The following is a 17,896-nucleotide window of genomic DNA, read 5'->3' as shown; positions in this document are numbered from 1 at the left end:
AAATGCTTATTTACAAGCCCTTTGCCAACAATACAGTTAAGAAAATACCTAGAAATAAAAGTAAATAATAATTAAAGAGCAGCAGTAAAATAACAATAGCGAGGCTATATACAGGGGGTACAGGTAGAGTTAGAGTGACTTTGCATAGATAATAAACAGAGAGTAGCAGCAGCGTAAAAGAGGGGTCTGGGTAGCCCTTTGATTAGCGGTTCAGGAGTCTTATGGCTTGAGGGTAGAAGCTGTTAAGAAGCCTTTTGGACCTAGACTTGGCGCTCCGGTACACTCTCCACTACATGCATGTATTGTAATAATTTACGGTTGATTCCACAATCTGAGTTCATCAATCACAATAAATTAAAGGATTGGGGTATAACACACACGGTGATGTTTCCTCTGACCACTGATCTGAAGTCAATGCTGCAACTACATCCAAATGTTAAGGTAAAGATCCAGTGAAGACGAGCTGTTCCTAAGTCAGTGTGTATATATATATAGAGATGGCTGAGCTTGTATACCAGCTATATCACTGAACAGGTGACTCATTATGACACTGACCTCTGATTTGTGATGATTTCAAATGGATCCTTACGATCATAAGCTGTTTCTTTGCAATTTCAGCAGTTAAAAATTGTATTTTGTGTGTCAGTTTCAAATCCCGGAAAAGGGTCTTAAAACGCCGAACACCTGGAGACCAATGGAAGAACGCGGGAAAGGAGGTCCTGCCCTAAGGGCGTGGCTTTAGTAGCACGGATTGCTTGCGTCATCTTGAAACTATCCAATCCGAAACATCAGATATTAGACACCGCCAAGATTGGTTTGAGAGAAAGGATGGTAAACTGCTTAAGAGGAATTTCGAGTTTACTACTAACAAAGTCAATAGACTTTTGGTCGTTGTCGATTGAAAGGAGGATTTGTCTATCTAGCGATCGATATAATAGCCTACCTGCTTTAAAAGTTGGAGGTAGCTTGTTATGTTAGCAAGTAAGCTAACTATTTGCTACTGCTAATTTAGTGCATTGACCGAGTTGTCTAGCATGCTACTACTGTAGCTACTTCCCGTTGTTTATACCAACTAATTTATCCATCAACTGATCATCAAAATATTAGTCGTGCTCTTGTAACTAGCCAGTTATATAACTGTATATCTTTCGCTCGCATGTTTGTGTTAAGAATTGCAAATGTAGCTAGCTAACATTTATGCCGTTTTATATTAGTTATGTTTGCAGACATATTCTCTAAATAACGTTACCGTTATAATATCCTCAGGCAGTGGTGTGTGCTGGCTACGCTTACTCTTCCAGTCTTCGCTTTTCGACCACTTATTAATGGCACGTTTTATTTAAGCTTTATTATAACTAGCTATACATTTACTTTTTATTTCATCGCCCGTGGCCTTCAAGCGCGAGTAATATTATTCATAGTTATTAGCAAGCTAGGTGACTAGCGAGGTTACTTTGAAAAGCATCCATTTTGAGATTGAGACATGATTGACCAGAAAGCTGACTAACTGTAATTCCTAAAGGTCCATGTATGCGCCGCAATAAAACATACATCTATCTGTCTGATGCGTGGATTATTGGGTTGCTTAGAAACCTAAATGTATTAGCTAGCTATTATTTCAGAATCACGATAATTTGGCGTCTAGTTTTGTTTCCTGTTTGGCGATAGGGATTTAGACCTCCTCTTCCTCTGCCCTCGATGCCAACAAAAACAGCCGCCGAAGAAGCAGAAGAAAAGAGTGCACTTGTAAGTGCACTTCAAGTTAAACCTTTTAATTGATCGGTCATTCCTGCTTGCAAATGCATGTTAGCTTCTATTAGTATAACCACATAATATCAAATTGGATCAGTTTTCTTATACACAATCGTTTTGCACTCGGAATCGTCTCAAAACGTGCCTCAATGAATTAGCTAATGTTAGCTAGCCTGTAATATCACTAATGTTAGGTAGATAGCTAGCATCAGTTAGTCCCTTGTGCAAGCTAGCTAGTCATCGCAGGGTGTTAAATGGAAACAAATTCTCATTACGACAAGTAATCAGCCATCCAGGCACCTTTTATTGTTGTAGCTGGCTAGCAATTTCTGCTCTGCTTGTAAACTTCGTGGGGAATTTCGGGTCTAGGACGTGGTCAACACCTACTAACGTTAGGCCTTACAGTTTGATGAAATTATGAAAGTTATGATCAGATATCATAAATATTAAAACATGAATGTCTGATACTCATCACAGCTGACAAGTCTCAGCACTTTGGAATATGCAATCGAAGTTGACTTGCAAAGATAATTTAGTCGACTAGTAATGTTTTTGTTCTGGCAATAGCGAGGCTGTAGCCAGCTAGTGGTGCTTTTGTGCAATAGCTATGTTGCTTATAAACAGGCAGCCTTTGCTTCTTGATCAATAACGCAATCTGCTGCCTACTTTTGCAAACATTTAATTAATGTATAATATGCAGTTCGTATAAATGTGCAATAGTTTGCCTGTGAAGAAAATGGTTTTATCAGGGATTGTGAACTGTCCCATAACACCCATAGGCCTATACAACTGTCACACACGGTGAGGGATTATTTAATTTTTATGCAAATCACGATTTTCTTTTTTTGCTCTCCATACCAAAGCCAGTCTCCTTTCTCCATCCAATGCCACCCTGACCTGATGGAATTTTAAGCAGTTTAACCCCCATATAAAATAGATTATTTTCCAGCAGTGTATACTTCTATACACCCAGACGGCTACAATTCCAGAGCTCTAACCAAATCAAATGTTCATTTTATTGGTCACATATGTTTGTGCTTTTAGTTCTGACAGTGCAGTAATATCGAACAAGTGATTCCGCAACAACTACCTAATACACACATCTAAAGGGAAGGAATAAGAATATGTACATATAGATATATGGATGAGTGATGACTGAGCGGCATAGGCAAGATGGTATAAAATAGTATATACATATGAGATGAGTAATGTAAGATATGTAAACATTATTAAAGTCGCATTATTTAATGTGACTTGTGATCCATTTATTAAAGTGGGCAATGATTCAAGTCTGTAAGTAGGTAGCAGCCTCTCTGTGTTGGTGATGGCTGTTTTTCAGTCTCTCAGTCCCAGTTTTGATGCACCTGTACTGACCTCGCCTTCTGGATGGTAGCGGGGTGAACAGTCAGTGGCTCGGGTGGTTGTTGTCATTGATGAACTTTATGGCCTTCCTGTGACATCGGGTGCTATAGGTGTCCTGGAGGGCAGGTAGTTTGGTGATGCGTTGTGCAGACCAGACCGCACCACCCTCTGGAGAGCCTTGCGGTTGAGGGCGGTGCAGTTGCCGTACCAGGCGGTGGTACAGCCGGACAGGATTCTCTCAATTGTGCATCTGTAAAAGTTTGTGAGGGTTTTAGGTGACAAGCCAAATTTCTTCAGCCTGCTGAGGTTGAAGAGTCACTGTTGCACCTTCTTCACCACACTGTGTGAGTGGATCATTTCATTAGACATCCGGCTCCATCATGGTTGCTCTCTGTTTCAGGAAAGTAATTGGTGACTTATCAGAGGAGGATAATGGCCAAAGATGTGAGTCTGATCAGAGACAACCAGGTGCAGTGTTTTTCCATGCTGGTCCTGATTCAATACAGAGACCAGCAGTTGAGATTTTACTGGAATAGATGTTGATGATGGTCTTTCCCACAGGTTGGTCTGATGGAAACCAATGGAGAATTGAAGGTTTTCATTGACCAGAATCGGAGTCCTAGTAAAGGTGAGCAAAACAGTGTGTTGTGTTCCAGATCGGTTTCATTCAATACCGGTCTCTGTCAGATATGTCTCAACTCAACAGCAGGGGGCAATGAGACTGCACAGATGTAGCTCATCTCGTTTTACTCCTTTGAAAACATTCTGCTCATCTAATCATAGGCTCCATTATCAGACAGGTATTCTATAGATTCTGGGTACACTCAGAATTTCCTTTGGGTCAGTAAGCTTGCATCCTATAGGGCCTCCTGTCCCCTGAAGCCATCTACCTGAGAACTGGATATGAAAAGAGGCAGCCATTTTGTGGACAGTGGTTCCAGGTAACCCTAGTGTTGACTCTGTCCTGTCTCAGGTGTCCTGTCTCTGGTTGCTGTCCATCCTGTGTCAATCCCCATGGCTAAACAACTACTGCCTAAAACCCTGGGGCCATCCAATGTCAACATTGCTCCACACATGGTGAGTGTGTCCTTTTCCCAGGCCCCCTATTGCATCTACCACAGAAATATCTCAACCACAGACTTGATGACAACGTATTTTATTTTGACAGTGTGGTAGAGTGCAGGTTGTTATTTGCTCTCAGACATTGCAAGCACAACCTTCTTAACTGCAAGCTCACCACTTAAATACACTTGCTGAAATCTCTACACAGTTTAAACCACACACAGAATCCATGGTGTCTAAGCCCCATCCATTATCATTGTGACGTGACCGGGGGGTGAGCCTAAGCTGATCAACCTCTGCAGTCAGCAGGATTACTCCCATCATCCCATTACATACATGGTAATATATAATATATAATGGGGAACAGCTTATGCTTCACCCGATGACCAGCCCGTAGACAGTGGAATACATCACCTACCTGGCCTGCCTCCCATAACAACTATAAGCAGGAAGTTCTCTTCACCTTATCACCCCAGAGTAGGTTCACTCCACCACAGGCACTTGGTACATTATGAGTCAGCTGCATAATGCTCTTTCCATCTTTCCTGCTGGTCTTGAGGGAGACACACTTGTCACACCATGATGTCGAGAGTCAGTTCAGATTGCTCTGTTGTAGGTATATGTACTGTATGATGACTGCTTGGTGCAAAGCAAGTTGCTCTATGGGAATAATAAAGATGTTCTATTTTACTCTAAAACTAAAATGGTTGGGCCCTCTCTTCCCACCCCCCCACTCCCTGTAGGTGATTGGTACGCCCCAGAGGCCCAGTGTTTCCAGTGCCATACTTGTGAACAGCCCTCAAACACCCAACTCCCAGTTCCTCACACAGAGCCAGCCAGCCGACGCGTCGCCATGGTCCTCGGGGTGAGTCACTACCCCCCCCAAAAAGAAAAATTCTACCCCACATCCTGGCAGGTCACTTAAGATGCACCCCCTCCTCTCTGTTCATTGATAGAGAAGCTATTTGAGCACCTAGCTGGTTTTAGGTGTTTAGGTATTGTGTGCTTCTGTGTGCGATATACCAGTGGAATCTAGAAGTAAACAGCTTTTTGATCACTTCATTGTCCACAGGAAGCGTGGTAAGAAGGGGGAGAAGAATGGCAAGGGCCTGAGACATTTCTCCATGAAGGTGTGTGAGAAGGTGCAGAAGAAAGGTGTAACCACCTACAACGAGGTGGCAGACGAGCTGGTGGCGGAGTTCAGCGCTGCAGACAACCACATCTCCCCCAACGACTCAGTGAGTACTGAAGCTGTATGCACACACTGCATAGGGCTATACCTCAGAGCAGGCAGGGGAGGTATTTATGACATCCCTTTTTCTCAGGTAGAATTCTCCATTATGACATCGCACATTCTGTCTGACTGAATAGGTCCTCATCAATAAAACGTGACAATACAGTGCAGAGTGTTCGATTTTGCTGCTGGGGGTCAAGAAGACCCCTAGCTCTATTAAAACCATTGACAACTACGTGCCATTTTCAAGGGATTGTTAAATAAATGTAATAACTATTTGGTTTTAATATCATCTATTGAATATCTATCAATAAAAACGTGGTCAGATAAAGCAGATGCTAAACTACAGGACTGTTTTGCTAGCACAGACTGGAATATGTTCCGCGATTCCTCCGATGGCATTGAGGAGTACACCTCAACAGTCATTGGCTTCATCAATAAGTGCATCAATGACGTCGTCCCCACAGTGACCGTACGTACATACTCCAACCAGAAGCCATGGATTACAGGCAACATCCGCACTGAGCTAAAGGCTAGAGCTGTCGCTTTCAAGGTGCGGAACTCTAACCCGGAAGCTTATAAGAAATCCCGCTATGCCCTCTGACAAACCATCAAACAGGCAAAGCGTCAATACAGGACAACGATCGAATTGTACTACACCAGCTCTGATGCTCATCGGATGTGGCAGGGCTTGCAAACCATTACAGACTACAAAGGGAAGCACAGCTGAGAGCTGCCCAGTGACACGGGCCTACCATACGAGTTAAACTAATTTTATGCTCGCTTCTAGGCAAATAATTCTGAAACATGCATGAGAGCACCAGCTGTTCCGGAAGACTGTGATCAAGCTCTCCCTAGCCGATGTGAGTAAGACCTTTAAACAGGTCAATATTCACAAGGCCAGATGGATTACCAGGACGTGTACTGCGAGCATGCGCTGACCAGCTGGCAAGTGTCTTCACTGACATTTTCAACCTCTCCCTGCCCGAGTCAGTAATACCAACATGTTTTAAGCAGACCACCATAGTGCCTGTGCCCAAGAACACTAAGGTAACCTGCCTAAATAACTACTGACCTGTAGCACTCACTTCTGTAGCCATGAAGTGCTTTGAAAGGCTGGTCATGGCTCACATCAACACCATTATCCCAGAAACCCTAGACCCACTCCAATTTGCATATTGCCCCAACAGATTCACAGACGATGCAATCTCTATTGCACTCCACACTGCCCTTTCCCACCTTGACAAAAGGAACACCTATGTGAGAATGCTATTCTTTGACTACAGCTCAGCGTTCAACACCATAGTGCCCTCAAAGCTCATCAATAAGCTAAGAACCCTGGGACTAAACACCTCCCTCTGCAACTGGATTCTAGACTTCCTGATGGGCAACCCCCAGGTGGTAAGGGTAGGTAACAACACATCCGCCACGTTGATCCTCAACACAAGGGCCCCTCAGGGGTGCGTGTTCAATCCCCTCCTGTACTCCCTGTTCACTCGTGACTGCACGGCCAGGCACGACTCCAACACCATCATTAAGTTTGTCGATGACACAACAGTGGTAGGGCTGATCACCAACAATGACTAGACAGCCTATAGGGAGGAGGTCAGAGACCTGGCTGTGTAGTGCCAGGACAACAACCTCTCCCTCAACGTGATCAATGAGATGATTGTGGACTACAGGAAAAAGAGGACCGAGCGCACCCCCATTCTCATCGACGGGGCTGCAGTGGAGCAGGTTGAGAGCACCAAGTTCCTTGCTGTCCACATCACCAACAAACATGGTCCAAGCACACCAAGACAGTCGTGAAAAGGACATGAAAAAACCTATTCCCCCTCAGGAAACTGAAAATATTTGTCATGGGTCCTCAGATCCTCAAAATGTTCTACATCTGCACCATCGAGAGCATCCTGACTGGTTGCATCATTGCCTGGTATGGCAACTGCCAGGCAACTGCTCGGCCTCCGACCACAAGGCACTACAGAGGGTCGTGCGTACGGCCCAGTACATCACTGGAGCCAAGCTTCCTGGACCTCTATACCAGGCGGTGTCAGAGGAAGGCCCTAAAAATTGTCAGACTCCAGCCACCCAAGTCATAGACTGTACCGGACTGCCAAGTCTTGGTCCAAGAGGCTTCTGAACAGCTTCTGCCCCCAAGCCATAAGACTCCTGAACATCTAATCAGATGGCTACCCAGACTATTTGCATTGCCCCCCCCCCCCCCCCCCCCCCCCATTTTACACCGCTGCTGCTCTCTGTTATCATCTATGCATAGTCTACCTACATGTACATATTACCTCAACTAACCAGTGCCCCCACACAATTGACTCTGTACCAGTACCCCCCTGTATATAGTCTCGCTATTGTTGTTTTACTGCTGCTCTTTAATTACTTGTTACTTTTATTATTATTATTATTTTATTGTTATTCATATTTTTTAATTGCGTTGTTGTTTAGGGGCTCGTAAGTAAGCATTTCACTGTAACGTGAAATACCTGTTGTATTCGGCGCATGTGACTAATACAATTTGAATTGATTTGAAAAGCATAGTCTGAACTACACATTTCCGGTTATTCCGCATTTATCTTTAACATCAGTTATACAGCAAGTAACTGCATGCTTTTCATGATCAGTAAACATCAGTTGTTCATGTGTTTTCAGATATGTGAGGGTAGCCTATCCAGTTGGCATTGTAGCTAGGTAGCTAAGCAAATAACGTGTAATTTAGCTTGCTTCATCAGAGATTAGGCTTTTGGAAAGAGCTTGACATTGGCAAGTCCTTGTCATGGTAAAGTTGTCAGTCGGACTACTGTCGTCTCCACTATAGATAGCAAGCAAATATAGCCATCTAGTTCATCCCCTGAAAGTTTGCTTGTTAACTACCGGTAGCTATATTGATGTGATCTGTTGTTGGCCAACGTCAAATTGGCTAGCTAGCTATCAATCAAACTAGTCTGTCAACAGCAATTGTGATTAAACACAGAGAAATACACACCTCTCTGACAGAACACCTCATTATAGCATCACTCTCTTATAGACCTCATTATGACACCCCTCTCTCTGACAGAACACCTCATTATGGCATCACTCTCTTATAGACCTCATTATGACACCCCTCTCTGACAGAACTTTACTATCACTTTCTCTCAGACAGAACACATCAGTGTGGCATCGCTCAGACAAAACAAACCTCTTTATGACGTCACAATTTCACAGACACAACAAACCTGTTTAGGGAATAAAGATTCTCTGACATGGTCTTCCTCAAGCCTAATTTACTTGCGCTACTACCGCTTCAGTGTTTGGACATCAAACGTCCTCTCTCGTCCACATAGGGTTTTGCATCCACATTCACCTCCTCGAAAACTTCTGCTGTGATTTTGAAATCCATGTGCGGACATTCCGGGAGGTAGACGGCACGGAAGTTGTAAATTAGGCTTTAGGACACTGGTTTTCTTACGAAATCACCTCACAAATCCATTGTAAGCTTTCTGCACACACACAGGAATCAAAGTCAGAGATGAACCTCTTCCCCCTCTCCTTGTAGCATGTGTACGACCAGAAGAACATCCGACGGCGTGTGTATGACGCGCTCAACGTGCTCATGGCCATGAACATCATCTCTAAAGAGAAGAAAGAGATCAAGTGGATTGGTCTGCCTACCAACTCAGCCCAGGAGTGCCAGAACCTAGAGGTAAGTCTATGCGCACACACACACACACACACACACACACACACACACACACCAGGCCAACTATGAACTCTCCTCACTCCCCCTTTTCTCTTATGCTCTGACACCCTGTCTGCGTTCTGTTCTTCCTTTGTAGGTGGAGAGACAAAGGCGACTGGAGAGAATCAAGCAGAAGCAGTCACAACTCCAAGAACTCATATTACAGGTGATCATAGGACAAGCCTGCCTCATAGATGACAATACAATCAATGATTAAGGGAAGCATAAAATACAAGACCACGGGTTGACTTAACGTTATTCTAACGTTCTCTCCATGATGTTCCTCTCCTGCAGCAAATAGCCTTTAAGAACCTGGTGCAGCGGAACCGACAGACGGAACAGCAGGCCAACAGACCTCCGCCCCCCAACTCTCTCATCCACCTCCCCTTCATCATCATCAACACCAGCAAGAAGACAGTCATCGACTGTAGCATCTCAAACGACAAGTGAGTGACTGTGTGTGTGTTGGTATATTCCAGTGTAAATTGATCATCAATTTAAGTAATGTAAAGACATTTTATTTTACCCAACATCGAGGCCATGGCAACACACCGATTGAGTTTTTCATGGTTGACTGTTTTTAATGAATTTATTTGTGTTCTATCCATGCTATTATAGTCTTAATTTCTTCCTCTCCCATTCTGCTGTGTTCAGGTTTGAGTACCTGTTTAACTTCGACAACATGTTTGAGATCCACGACGATATTGAGGTGCTGAAGCGCATGGGCATGGCCTGTGGCCTGGAGGTGGGCAAATGTTCCCCGGAGGACCTGAAGGTGGCACGCAGCCTGGTGCCCAAAGCCCTGGAGCCCTACGTCACAGGTAGGTCATAGCGCATACTTAAACTTCATGCCCAAATCATCTGTCATAGCTTGAGCCATCGAGCAACACACAATCTCTATTAAAGTAAGCGAATTGGGCATTGTAAGACGTTGATAATTCGGGGTACATTGGCTATGGGAAACAAGGGCCTGTGTGGTTCTCTCTAAGGTCTATATGTGAATGTGTGTACTACTGTCTGTCACAGAGATGGCCCAGGGCCCCATCAGTAACGTCTACATCACTGGAGGATCCTCCACCAACGGGCGGCGCCATCACGGCCAGGGCAGGTGAGTCTCTCTCCTCTTAGTCAGGCGCATCACAGCCAGGGCAGGTGAGTCTCTCTCCTCTTAGTCAGGCGCATCACGGCCAGGGCAGGTGAGTCTCTCTCCTCTTAGTCAGGCGCATCACGCCCAGGGCAGGTGAGTCTCTCTCCTCTTAGTCAGGCGCATCACAGCCAGGGCAGGTGAGTCTCTCTCCTCTTAGTCAGGCGCATCACGGCCAGGGCAGGTGAGTCTCTCTCCTCTTAGTCAGGCGCATCACGGCCAGGGCAGGTGAGTCTCTCTCCTCTTAGTCAGGCGCATCACGGCCAGGGCAGGTGAGTCTCTCTCCTCTTAGTCAGGCGCATCACGGCCAGGGCAGGTGAGTCTCTCTCCTCTTAGTCAGGCGCATCACGGCCAGGGCAGGTGAGTCTCTCTCCTCTTAGTCAGGCGCATCACGGCCAGGGCAGGTGAGTCTCTCTCCTCTTAGTCAGGCGCATCACGGCCAGGGCAGGTGAGTCTCTCTCCTCTTAGTCAGGCGCATCACGGCCAGGGCAGGTGAGTCTCTCTCCTCTTAGTCAGGCGCATCACGGCCAGGGCAGGTGAGTCTCTCTCCTCTTAGTCAGGCGCATCACGGCCAGGGCAGGTGAGTCTCTCTCCTCTTAGTCAGGCGCATCACGGCCAGGGCAGGTGAGTCTCTCTCCTCTTAGTCAGGCGCATCACGGCCAGGGCAGGTGAGTCTCTCTCCTCTTAGTCAGGCGCATCACGGCCAGGGCAGGTGAGTCTCTCTCCTCTTAGTCAGGCGCATCACGGCCAGGGCAGGTGAGTCTCTCTCCTCTTAGTCAGGCGCATCACGGCCAGGGCAGGTGAGTCTCTCTCCTCTTAGTCAGGCGCATCACGGCCAGGGCAGGTGAGTCTCTCTCCTCTTAGTCAGGCGCATCACGGCCAGGGCAGGTGAGTCTCTCTCCTCTTAGTCAGGCGCATCACGGCCAGGGCAGGTGAGTCTCTCTCCTCTTAGTCAGGCGCATCACGGCCAGGGCAGGTGAGTCTCTCTCTCCTCTTAGTCAGGCGCATCACGGCCAGGGCAGGTGAGTCTCTCTCCTCTTAGTCAGGCGCATCACGGCCAGGGCAGGTGAGTCTCTCTCCTCTTAGTCAGGCGCATCACGGCCAGGGCAGGTGAGTCTCTCTCCTCTTAGTCAGGCGCATCACGGCCAGGGCAGGTGAGTCTCTCTCCTCTTAGTCAGGCGCATCACGGCCAGGGCAGGTGAGTCTCTCTCCTCTTAGTCAGGCGCATCACGGCCAGGGCAGGTGAGTCTCTCTCCTCTTAGTCAGGCGCATCACGGCCAGGGCAGGTGAGTCTCTCTCCTCTTAGTCAGGCGCATCACGGCCAGGGCAGGTGAGTCTCTCTCCTCTTAGTCAGGCGCATCACGGCCAGGGCAGGTGAGTCTCTCTCCTCTTAGTCAGGCGCATCACGGCCAGGGCAGGTGAGTCTCTCTCCTCTTAGTCAGGCGCATCACGGCCAGGGCAGGTGAGTCTCTCTCCTCTTAGTCAGGCGCATCACGGCCAGGGCAGGTGAGTCTCTCTCCTCTTAGTCAGGCGCATCACGGCCAGGGCAGGTGAGTCTCTCTCCTCTTAGTCAGGCGCATCACGACCAGGGCAGGTGAGTCTCTCTCCTCTTAGTCAGGCGCATCACGGCCAGGGCAGGTGAGTCTCTCTCCTCTTAGTCAGGCGCATCACGGCCAGGGCAGGTGAGTCTCTCTCCTCTTAGTCAGGCGCCATCACGGCCAGGGCAGGTGAGTCTCTCTCCTCTTAGTCAGGCGCATCACGGCCAGGGCAGGTGAGTCTCTCTCCTCTTAGTCAGGCGCATCACGGCCAGGGCAGGTGAGTCTCTCTCCTCTTAGTCAGGCGCCATCACGGCCAGGGCAGGTGAGTCTCTCTCCTCTTAGTCAGGCGCATCACGGCCAGGGCAGGTGAGTCTCTCTCCTCTTAGTCAGGCGCATCACGGCCAGGGCAGGTGAGTCTCTCTCCTCTTAGTCAGGCGCCATCACGGCCAGGGCAGGTGAGTCTCTCTCCTCTTAGTCAGGCGCATCACGGCCAGGGCAGGTGAGTCTCTCTCCTCTTAGTCAGGCGCATCACGGCCAGGGCAGGTGAGTCTCTCTCCTCTTAGTCAGGCGCATCACGGCCAGGGCAGGTGAGTCTCTCTCCTCTTAGTCAGGCGCATCACGGCCAGGGCAGGTGAGTCTCTCTCCTCTTAGTCAGGCGCCATCACGGCCAGGGCAGGTGAGTCTCTCTCCTCTTAGTCAGGCGCATCACGGCCAGGGCAGGTGAGTCTCTCTCCTCTTAGTCAGGCGCATCACGGCCAGGGCAGGTGAGTCTCTCTCCTCTTAGTCAGGCGCATCACGGCCAGGGCAGGTGAGTCTCTCTCCTCTTAGTCAGGCGCATCACGGCCAGGGCAGGTGAGTCTCTCTCCTCTTAGTCAGGCGCATCACGGCCAGGGCAGGTGAGTCTCTCTCCTCTTAGTCAGGCGCATCACGGCCAGGGCAGGTGAGTCTCTCTCCTCTTAGTCAGGCGCATCACGGCCAGGGCAGGTGAGTCTCTCTCCTCTTAGTCAGGCGCATCACGGCCAGGGCAGGTGAGTCTCTCTCCTCTTAGTCAGGCGCCATCACGGCCAGGGCAGGTGAGTCTCTCTCCTCTTAGTCAGGCGCATCACGGCCAGGGCAGGTGAGTCTCTCTCCTCTTAGTCAGGCGCGTCACGGCCAGGGCAGGTGAGTCTCTCTCCTCTTAGTCAGGCGCCATCACGGCCAGGGCAGGTGAGTCTCTCTCCTCTTAGTCAGGCGCATCACGGCCAGGGCAGGTGAGTCTCTCTCCTCTTAGTCAGGCGCATCACGGCCAGGGCAGGTGAGTCTCTCTCCTCTTAGTCAGGCGCCATCACGGCCAGGGCAGGTGAGTCTCTCTCCTCTTAGTCAGGCGCATCACGGCCAGGGCAGGTGAGTCTCTCTCCTCTTAGTCAGGCGCATCACGGCCAGGGCAGGTGAGTCTCTCTCCTCTTAGTCAGGCGCATCACGGCCAGGGCAGGTGAGTCTCTCTCCTCTTAGTCAGGCGCATCACGGCCAGGGCAGGTGAGTCTCTCTCCTCTTAGTCAGGCGCATCACGACCAGGGCAGGTGAGTCTCTCTCCTCTTAGTCAGGCGCATCACGGCCAGGGCAGGTGAGTCTCTCTCCTCTTAGTCAGGCGCATCACGGCCAGGGCAGGTGAGTCTCTCTCCTCTTAGTCAGGCGCATCACGGCCAGGGCAGGTGAGTCTCTCTCCTCTTAGTCAGGCGCATCACGGCCAGGGCAGGTGAGTCTCTCTCCTCTTAGTCAGGCGCATCACGACCAGGGCAGGTGAGTCTCTCTCCTCTTAGTCAGGCGCCATCTGCACTTTCACATAGAAATATATGGTAACTCTTAGGGAGGTAACAATTCACCAATACGCATCGGTCCCCGATTCAAATGTAGCGGTCAGAAAATCGGTACAAACGTTACGAATCAGCAGTTCACACATTTCTTTAGCTCATATTACATGCGCCATATTACATCATCTCTTGTGACAACTGATGCCTCCTCTCCTTCAGTGTGGAACTGCATGTAACTGTGTTGACAGTCATTGATCTACAAGACATTTTGCATGCTGAACAACCTCAGGGAATATTGGTAGGCTAGTCAAACTGCGCACCGTCCCCAGCTTTGCACACTGACCAACGGGAGGTAAAAGGCCTGTTCCCGATCTTGCACATTGCGCAGCAGCTTAAGCATTCAAATGCTAAAATGACTTGCGTGATATTAGGCTTTATTAGTTGAGTGACAACCTGTGTAATTAGTTGATTGTTTATCTATGCGTTGTTGAAAATGGTGTTTTACCAGAAATAAAAAGTAATCTACCCGGAGACAAGTCATCTGGCTAGACCTGCTGAACATTACAATATATTTTAGTTTGATTGTTCAGGTTCACCATCAGCAATTGTTTTGGTAGTTTTTCCAGATATACATACAGGGTTAAGTTGATCATTTCATAACGAGGACAGCAATCACTTTTGCGAGGCGCACTGCATGGCTGAAGCGAGAGGAGAAGAGATCACCACTCTCTAAAAAATTTCCAAACCATTTGATTTTGAGATGGGGGGGGGGGGGGGGGGGGAAATCCAAAGTTGTGCTAAATATTCATTGGCTATGTCGTAACTCATTGGTAAATAATACATATTCATTGGCTATGTCATAACTCATTGGTAAATAATACATATTCATTGGCTATGTCATAACTCATTGGTAAATAATACATATTCATTGGCTATGTCATAACTCATTTGTAAATAATAAATATTGATATGTTACTAGCTCAAACACAATCTGCAAAAATGACAAGTTAATTAGTGGGTGATGGTGATTTCAGAACCAGAATGTGGGGACAAAATGGGCTACATTGCCACACCTAATCTGATAGTGGTAGTGAGTGGTTGATGCTTAGTCTCCCTTATGGCTCAGCTCAGGTGCCTACATAGTACGTACACCATAGTGGTCGGCTCAGCTCAGGTGCCTACATAGTACGTACACCATAGTGGTCGGCTCAGCTCAGGTGCCTACATAGTACGTACACCATAGTGGTCGGCTCAGCTCAGGTGCCTACATAGTACGTACACCATAGTGGTCGGCTCAGCTCAGGTGCCTACATAGTACGTACACCATAGTGGTCGGCTCCGCTCAGGTGCCTACATAGTACGTACACCATAGTGGTCGGCTCAGCTCAGGTGCCTACATAGTACGTAACACCATAGTAGTCGGCTCAGACAAATCCAACTCACGAGCTCCATCAGCAGCAGATTTTCATTTAGAATGGAAAATGAATGTGTTTATACAGCAAATGTTTGTGCGATTCGTTCTCTAATCAAACTAAAACGTTTAGTTCCTGTATGGTATCGGAGCCCATGTGTCTATATATAGTGCCTTTGGAAAGTATTCAGACCCCCTTGACTTTTTCCACATTTTGTTACATTACAGCCTGTATCTAAATTAAATTAAAAAATCTCTGTAATCTACACATGATACCCCATCATGAGAAAGTGAAAAAAAAAAAAGGTTTTTAGACATTTTTGCAAATGTATTAAAAATACAAAACAAAAATACCTAATTTACATAAGTTTTCAGACCCTTTGATATGAGACTCAGAATTGAGCTCAGGTGCATCCTGTTTCCATTGATCATCCTTGAGATGTTTCTACAACTTGATTGGAGTCCACTTGTGGTAAATTCAATTGATTAGACATGATTTGGAAAGGTGCACACCTGTCTTTAACGTCCCACAGTTGACAGTGCATGTCAGAGCAAAAACCATGAGGTTGAAGGAATTGTCCGTAGAGCTCAGAGACAGGATTTTGTCAAGGCACAGATCTGGGGAAAGGTAGCAAAAAATGTCTGCAGCATTGAAGGTCCCCAAGAACACAGTGGCCTCCATCATTCTTAAATGGAAGAAGTTTGGAACCACCAAGACTCTACCTAGAATTGGCCACCCGGCCAAACTGAGAAATCGGGGGAGAACGACCTTGGTCAGGGAGATGACCAAGAACCTGATGGTCATTCTGACAGACTTCCTCTGTGGAGATGGGAGAACCTTCCAGAAGGACTGCCATCTCTGCAGCACTCCACCAATCAGGCCTTTATGGTAGAGTGGCCAGATGGAAGCCACTCCTCTGTTCATCATGTAGCCCGCTTGGCGTTTTCCAGAGCAAAGTACAGAGAGATCCTTGATGAAAACCTGCTCCAGAGCGCTCTGGGTCTCAGACTGGGGCGAAGGTTTACCTTCCAACAGGACAATGACCCTAAACACACAGCCAAGACAACGCTGCAGTGGCTTTGGGACAAGTCTCTGAATATCCGTGAGTAACCCAGCCAGAGCCCGGACTTGAACCTGATCGAACATCTCTGGAGAGACCTGAAAATAGCTGTGTACCAACGCTCCCCGTCTAAGCTGACAGCGCTTGAGAGGATCTGCAGAGAGGAATGTGAGAAACTTCTCAAATGCAGGTGTGCCAAGCTTGCAGCACCATACCCAAGAAGCCTTGAGGCTGCAATCGTTGCCAAAGGTGCTTCAACAAAGTACTACAGAGTAAAGGGTCTGAATACTTATGTAAATGTAATATTTCAGTTATTTATTTAAATTATAACTTAGTAAAAATGTGTAAACCTGTTTTTTTCTTTGTCGTTATGGGGGTATTGTGTGTAGATTGATGAGGGGAAAAAACATTCATAGAATAAGGGAGGTGATAAGAACAAGGCTGTAACCTAACAAATAGTTAAGGGGTCTGAATACTTTACGAAGCCACTGTAGGTATAGAATTGTCCTGAAAGGTAAAGATGCACATCCCTACTAACTCTACTACTCTCTTCTTCCCCCTCTGTATCTCTCTGTAGTGACAGCGGTGCAGATGGTCCCCTGGCCTCCAGCTCTAATGACTCTCACTACAGCAGCTCCCGTGTTGAGACCCCCGTGTCGTACATGGGGGATGACGACGAGGAGGACGATTACGACGAGAACGACGATGAAGATTAACTTTCTGCCGCGCCAAGCCTCTCGAACAAGCAGTCTGTCTCTCTCTCTCTCTCTCTGAGTATCTCTCTCTCCCTGAGTATCTCTATCTCTCTCTCTCTGAGTATCTCTCTCTCCCTGAGTATTTCTCCCCCTCCGAGTATCTTTCTCTCTCTCTCTGTAAGGGGCGTTGAAGAATGTTTTTCTGGGTATGAAGAGTGTGCAGACCTCTTCTCCTCAGAGGGGGTGGTCCTGAATCACATGCTGCACATTGGCTCTCTGGGAAGTGTAGTCTATGGCTTTGGCACTGTGCTGCAGCATTTCTCTGTCTATTATCACCCTCTTCTTGGCCAGCCACCTGCTGGAGAATAAAGGGAAAAGAAACATCTTCCAGACAACCCACTGCTGTTGGAGAATGTATAGTGTTCCTTGTGTGTGAAATAGTTAGCTTTGTTATGTTTTGATTTCTTTGGACAGACTCAATGGTGAACCACTGTTTCAAGATGGCTGCCAGTGCAACTGCCCCCAGACCGCTGGCTCAGAGACACTCACTGGATCCAAAATGTCCTGTTTAGTCGCCACAACGCCCTAAGAAAGTTTGGGACTGCATTTCGAAAGTGTGGACACTGTTCTGTTATCGCCCTCTTTTGTGGCATTGATATCAATGGGCTGGTGTGTTGGGCTAGCTTCCTCTCATTCTGTAGGCAGATGCTTTTCTGGTCCTTATTTGTTTAAGTTTTGGAGAGCGCCCTTCCACACCATGGTAGTGTTTACAAGTGACGGGCACGAGCGAGGAAAATAACTCCTACCCACGCTCCCCTATAGGAAAATGTTAAGCTTTGTGTTTGAATGATGTAAACTGATCCTATGAAGATTGTAGTTTATAACATCCTTTACAGGTCAGTGGCAGAAGGAAGACCTGGACATTATTGATGTATCTAAGATGTGGGTTGTATAGGTCTGTCTCCATGGACCCCCTTCGAAGATCTCCTCTTTTTTTTTAACTGAACAACATGTACTGACTCTTCCAAAATACCTTTTCTGTAATCTAATATAATTTTGTCAATTAAATATAGAGAATGTTTTAACAAGTTTACTTCAGTTAGTGGTTTTGTGCGGT

At 47.3% G+C, this 17,896-nt stretch overlaps 1 protein-coding gene across 5 annotated transcripts; it reads left to right on the top strand.

The window, feature by feature from the left end:
• Positions 1–778: 778 nt before the first annotated feature.
• Positions 779–17,867, top strand: LOC110520555 (transcription factor Dp-1). 5 transcript variants are annotated; one of them, XM_036975120.1, is made up of 12 exons: positions 779–831; positions 3,515–3,558; positions 3,676–3,742; positions 4,088–4,191; positions 4,920–5,041; positions 5,249–5,414; positions 8,958–9,104; positions 9,238–9,306; positions 9,435–9,586; positions 9,795–9,961; positions 10,167–10,248; positions 16,662–17,867. In XM_036975120.1, exons 2-12 carry the CDS (start codon positions 3,547–3,549, stop codon positions 16,798–16,800), a joined length of 1,227 nt encoding a protein of 408 aa, XP_036831015.1. In that variant the 5' UTR covers positions 779–831; positions 3,515–3,546; the 3' UTR covers positions 16,801–17,867. The 5 variants fall into 5 exon arrangements, with proteins under 5 accessions (XP_036831015.1, XP_036831017.1, XP_036831016.1 ...); XM_036975121.1 differs by lacking the exon at positions 779–831 and adding an exon at positions 892–981; XM_036975119.1 differs by lacking the exon at positions 779–831 and adding an exon at positions 1,535–1,746.
• Positions 17,868–17,896: the final 29 nt, after the last annotated feature.

This window comes from Oncorhynchus mykiss, chromosome 3 (genome assembly GCF_013265735.2).
Source record: "Oncorhynchus mykiss isolate Arlee chromosome 3, USDA_OmykA_1.1, whole genome shotgun sequence".
Lineage (NCBI taxonomy): Eukaryota > Metazoa > Chordata > Actinopteri > Salmoniformes > Salmonidae > Oncorhynchus > Oncorhynchus mykiss.
The sequence above is the reverse complement of the archived record's forward strand: the minus strand, read 5'-3'. Positions and strand labels throughout refer to the sequence as shown.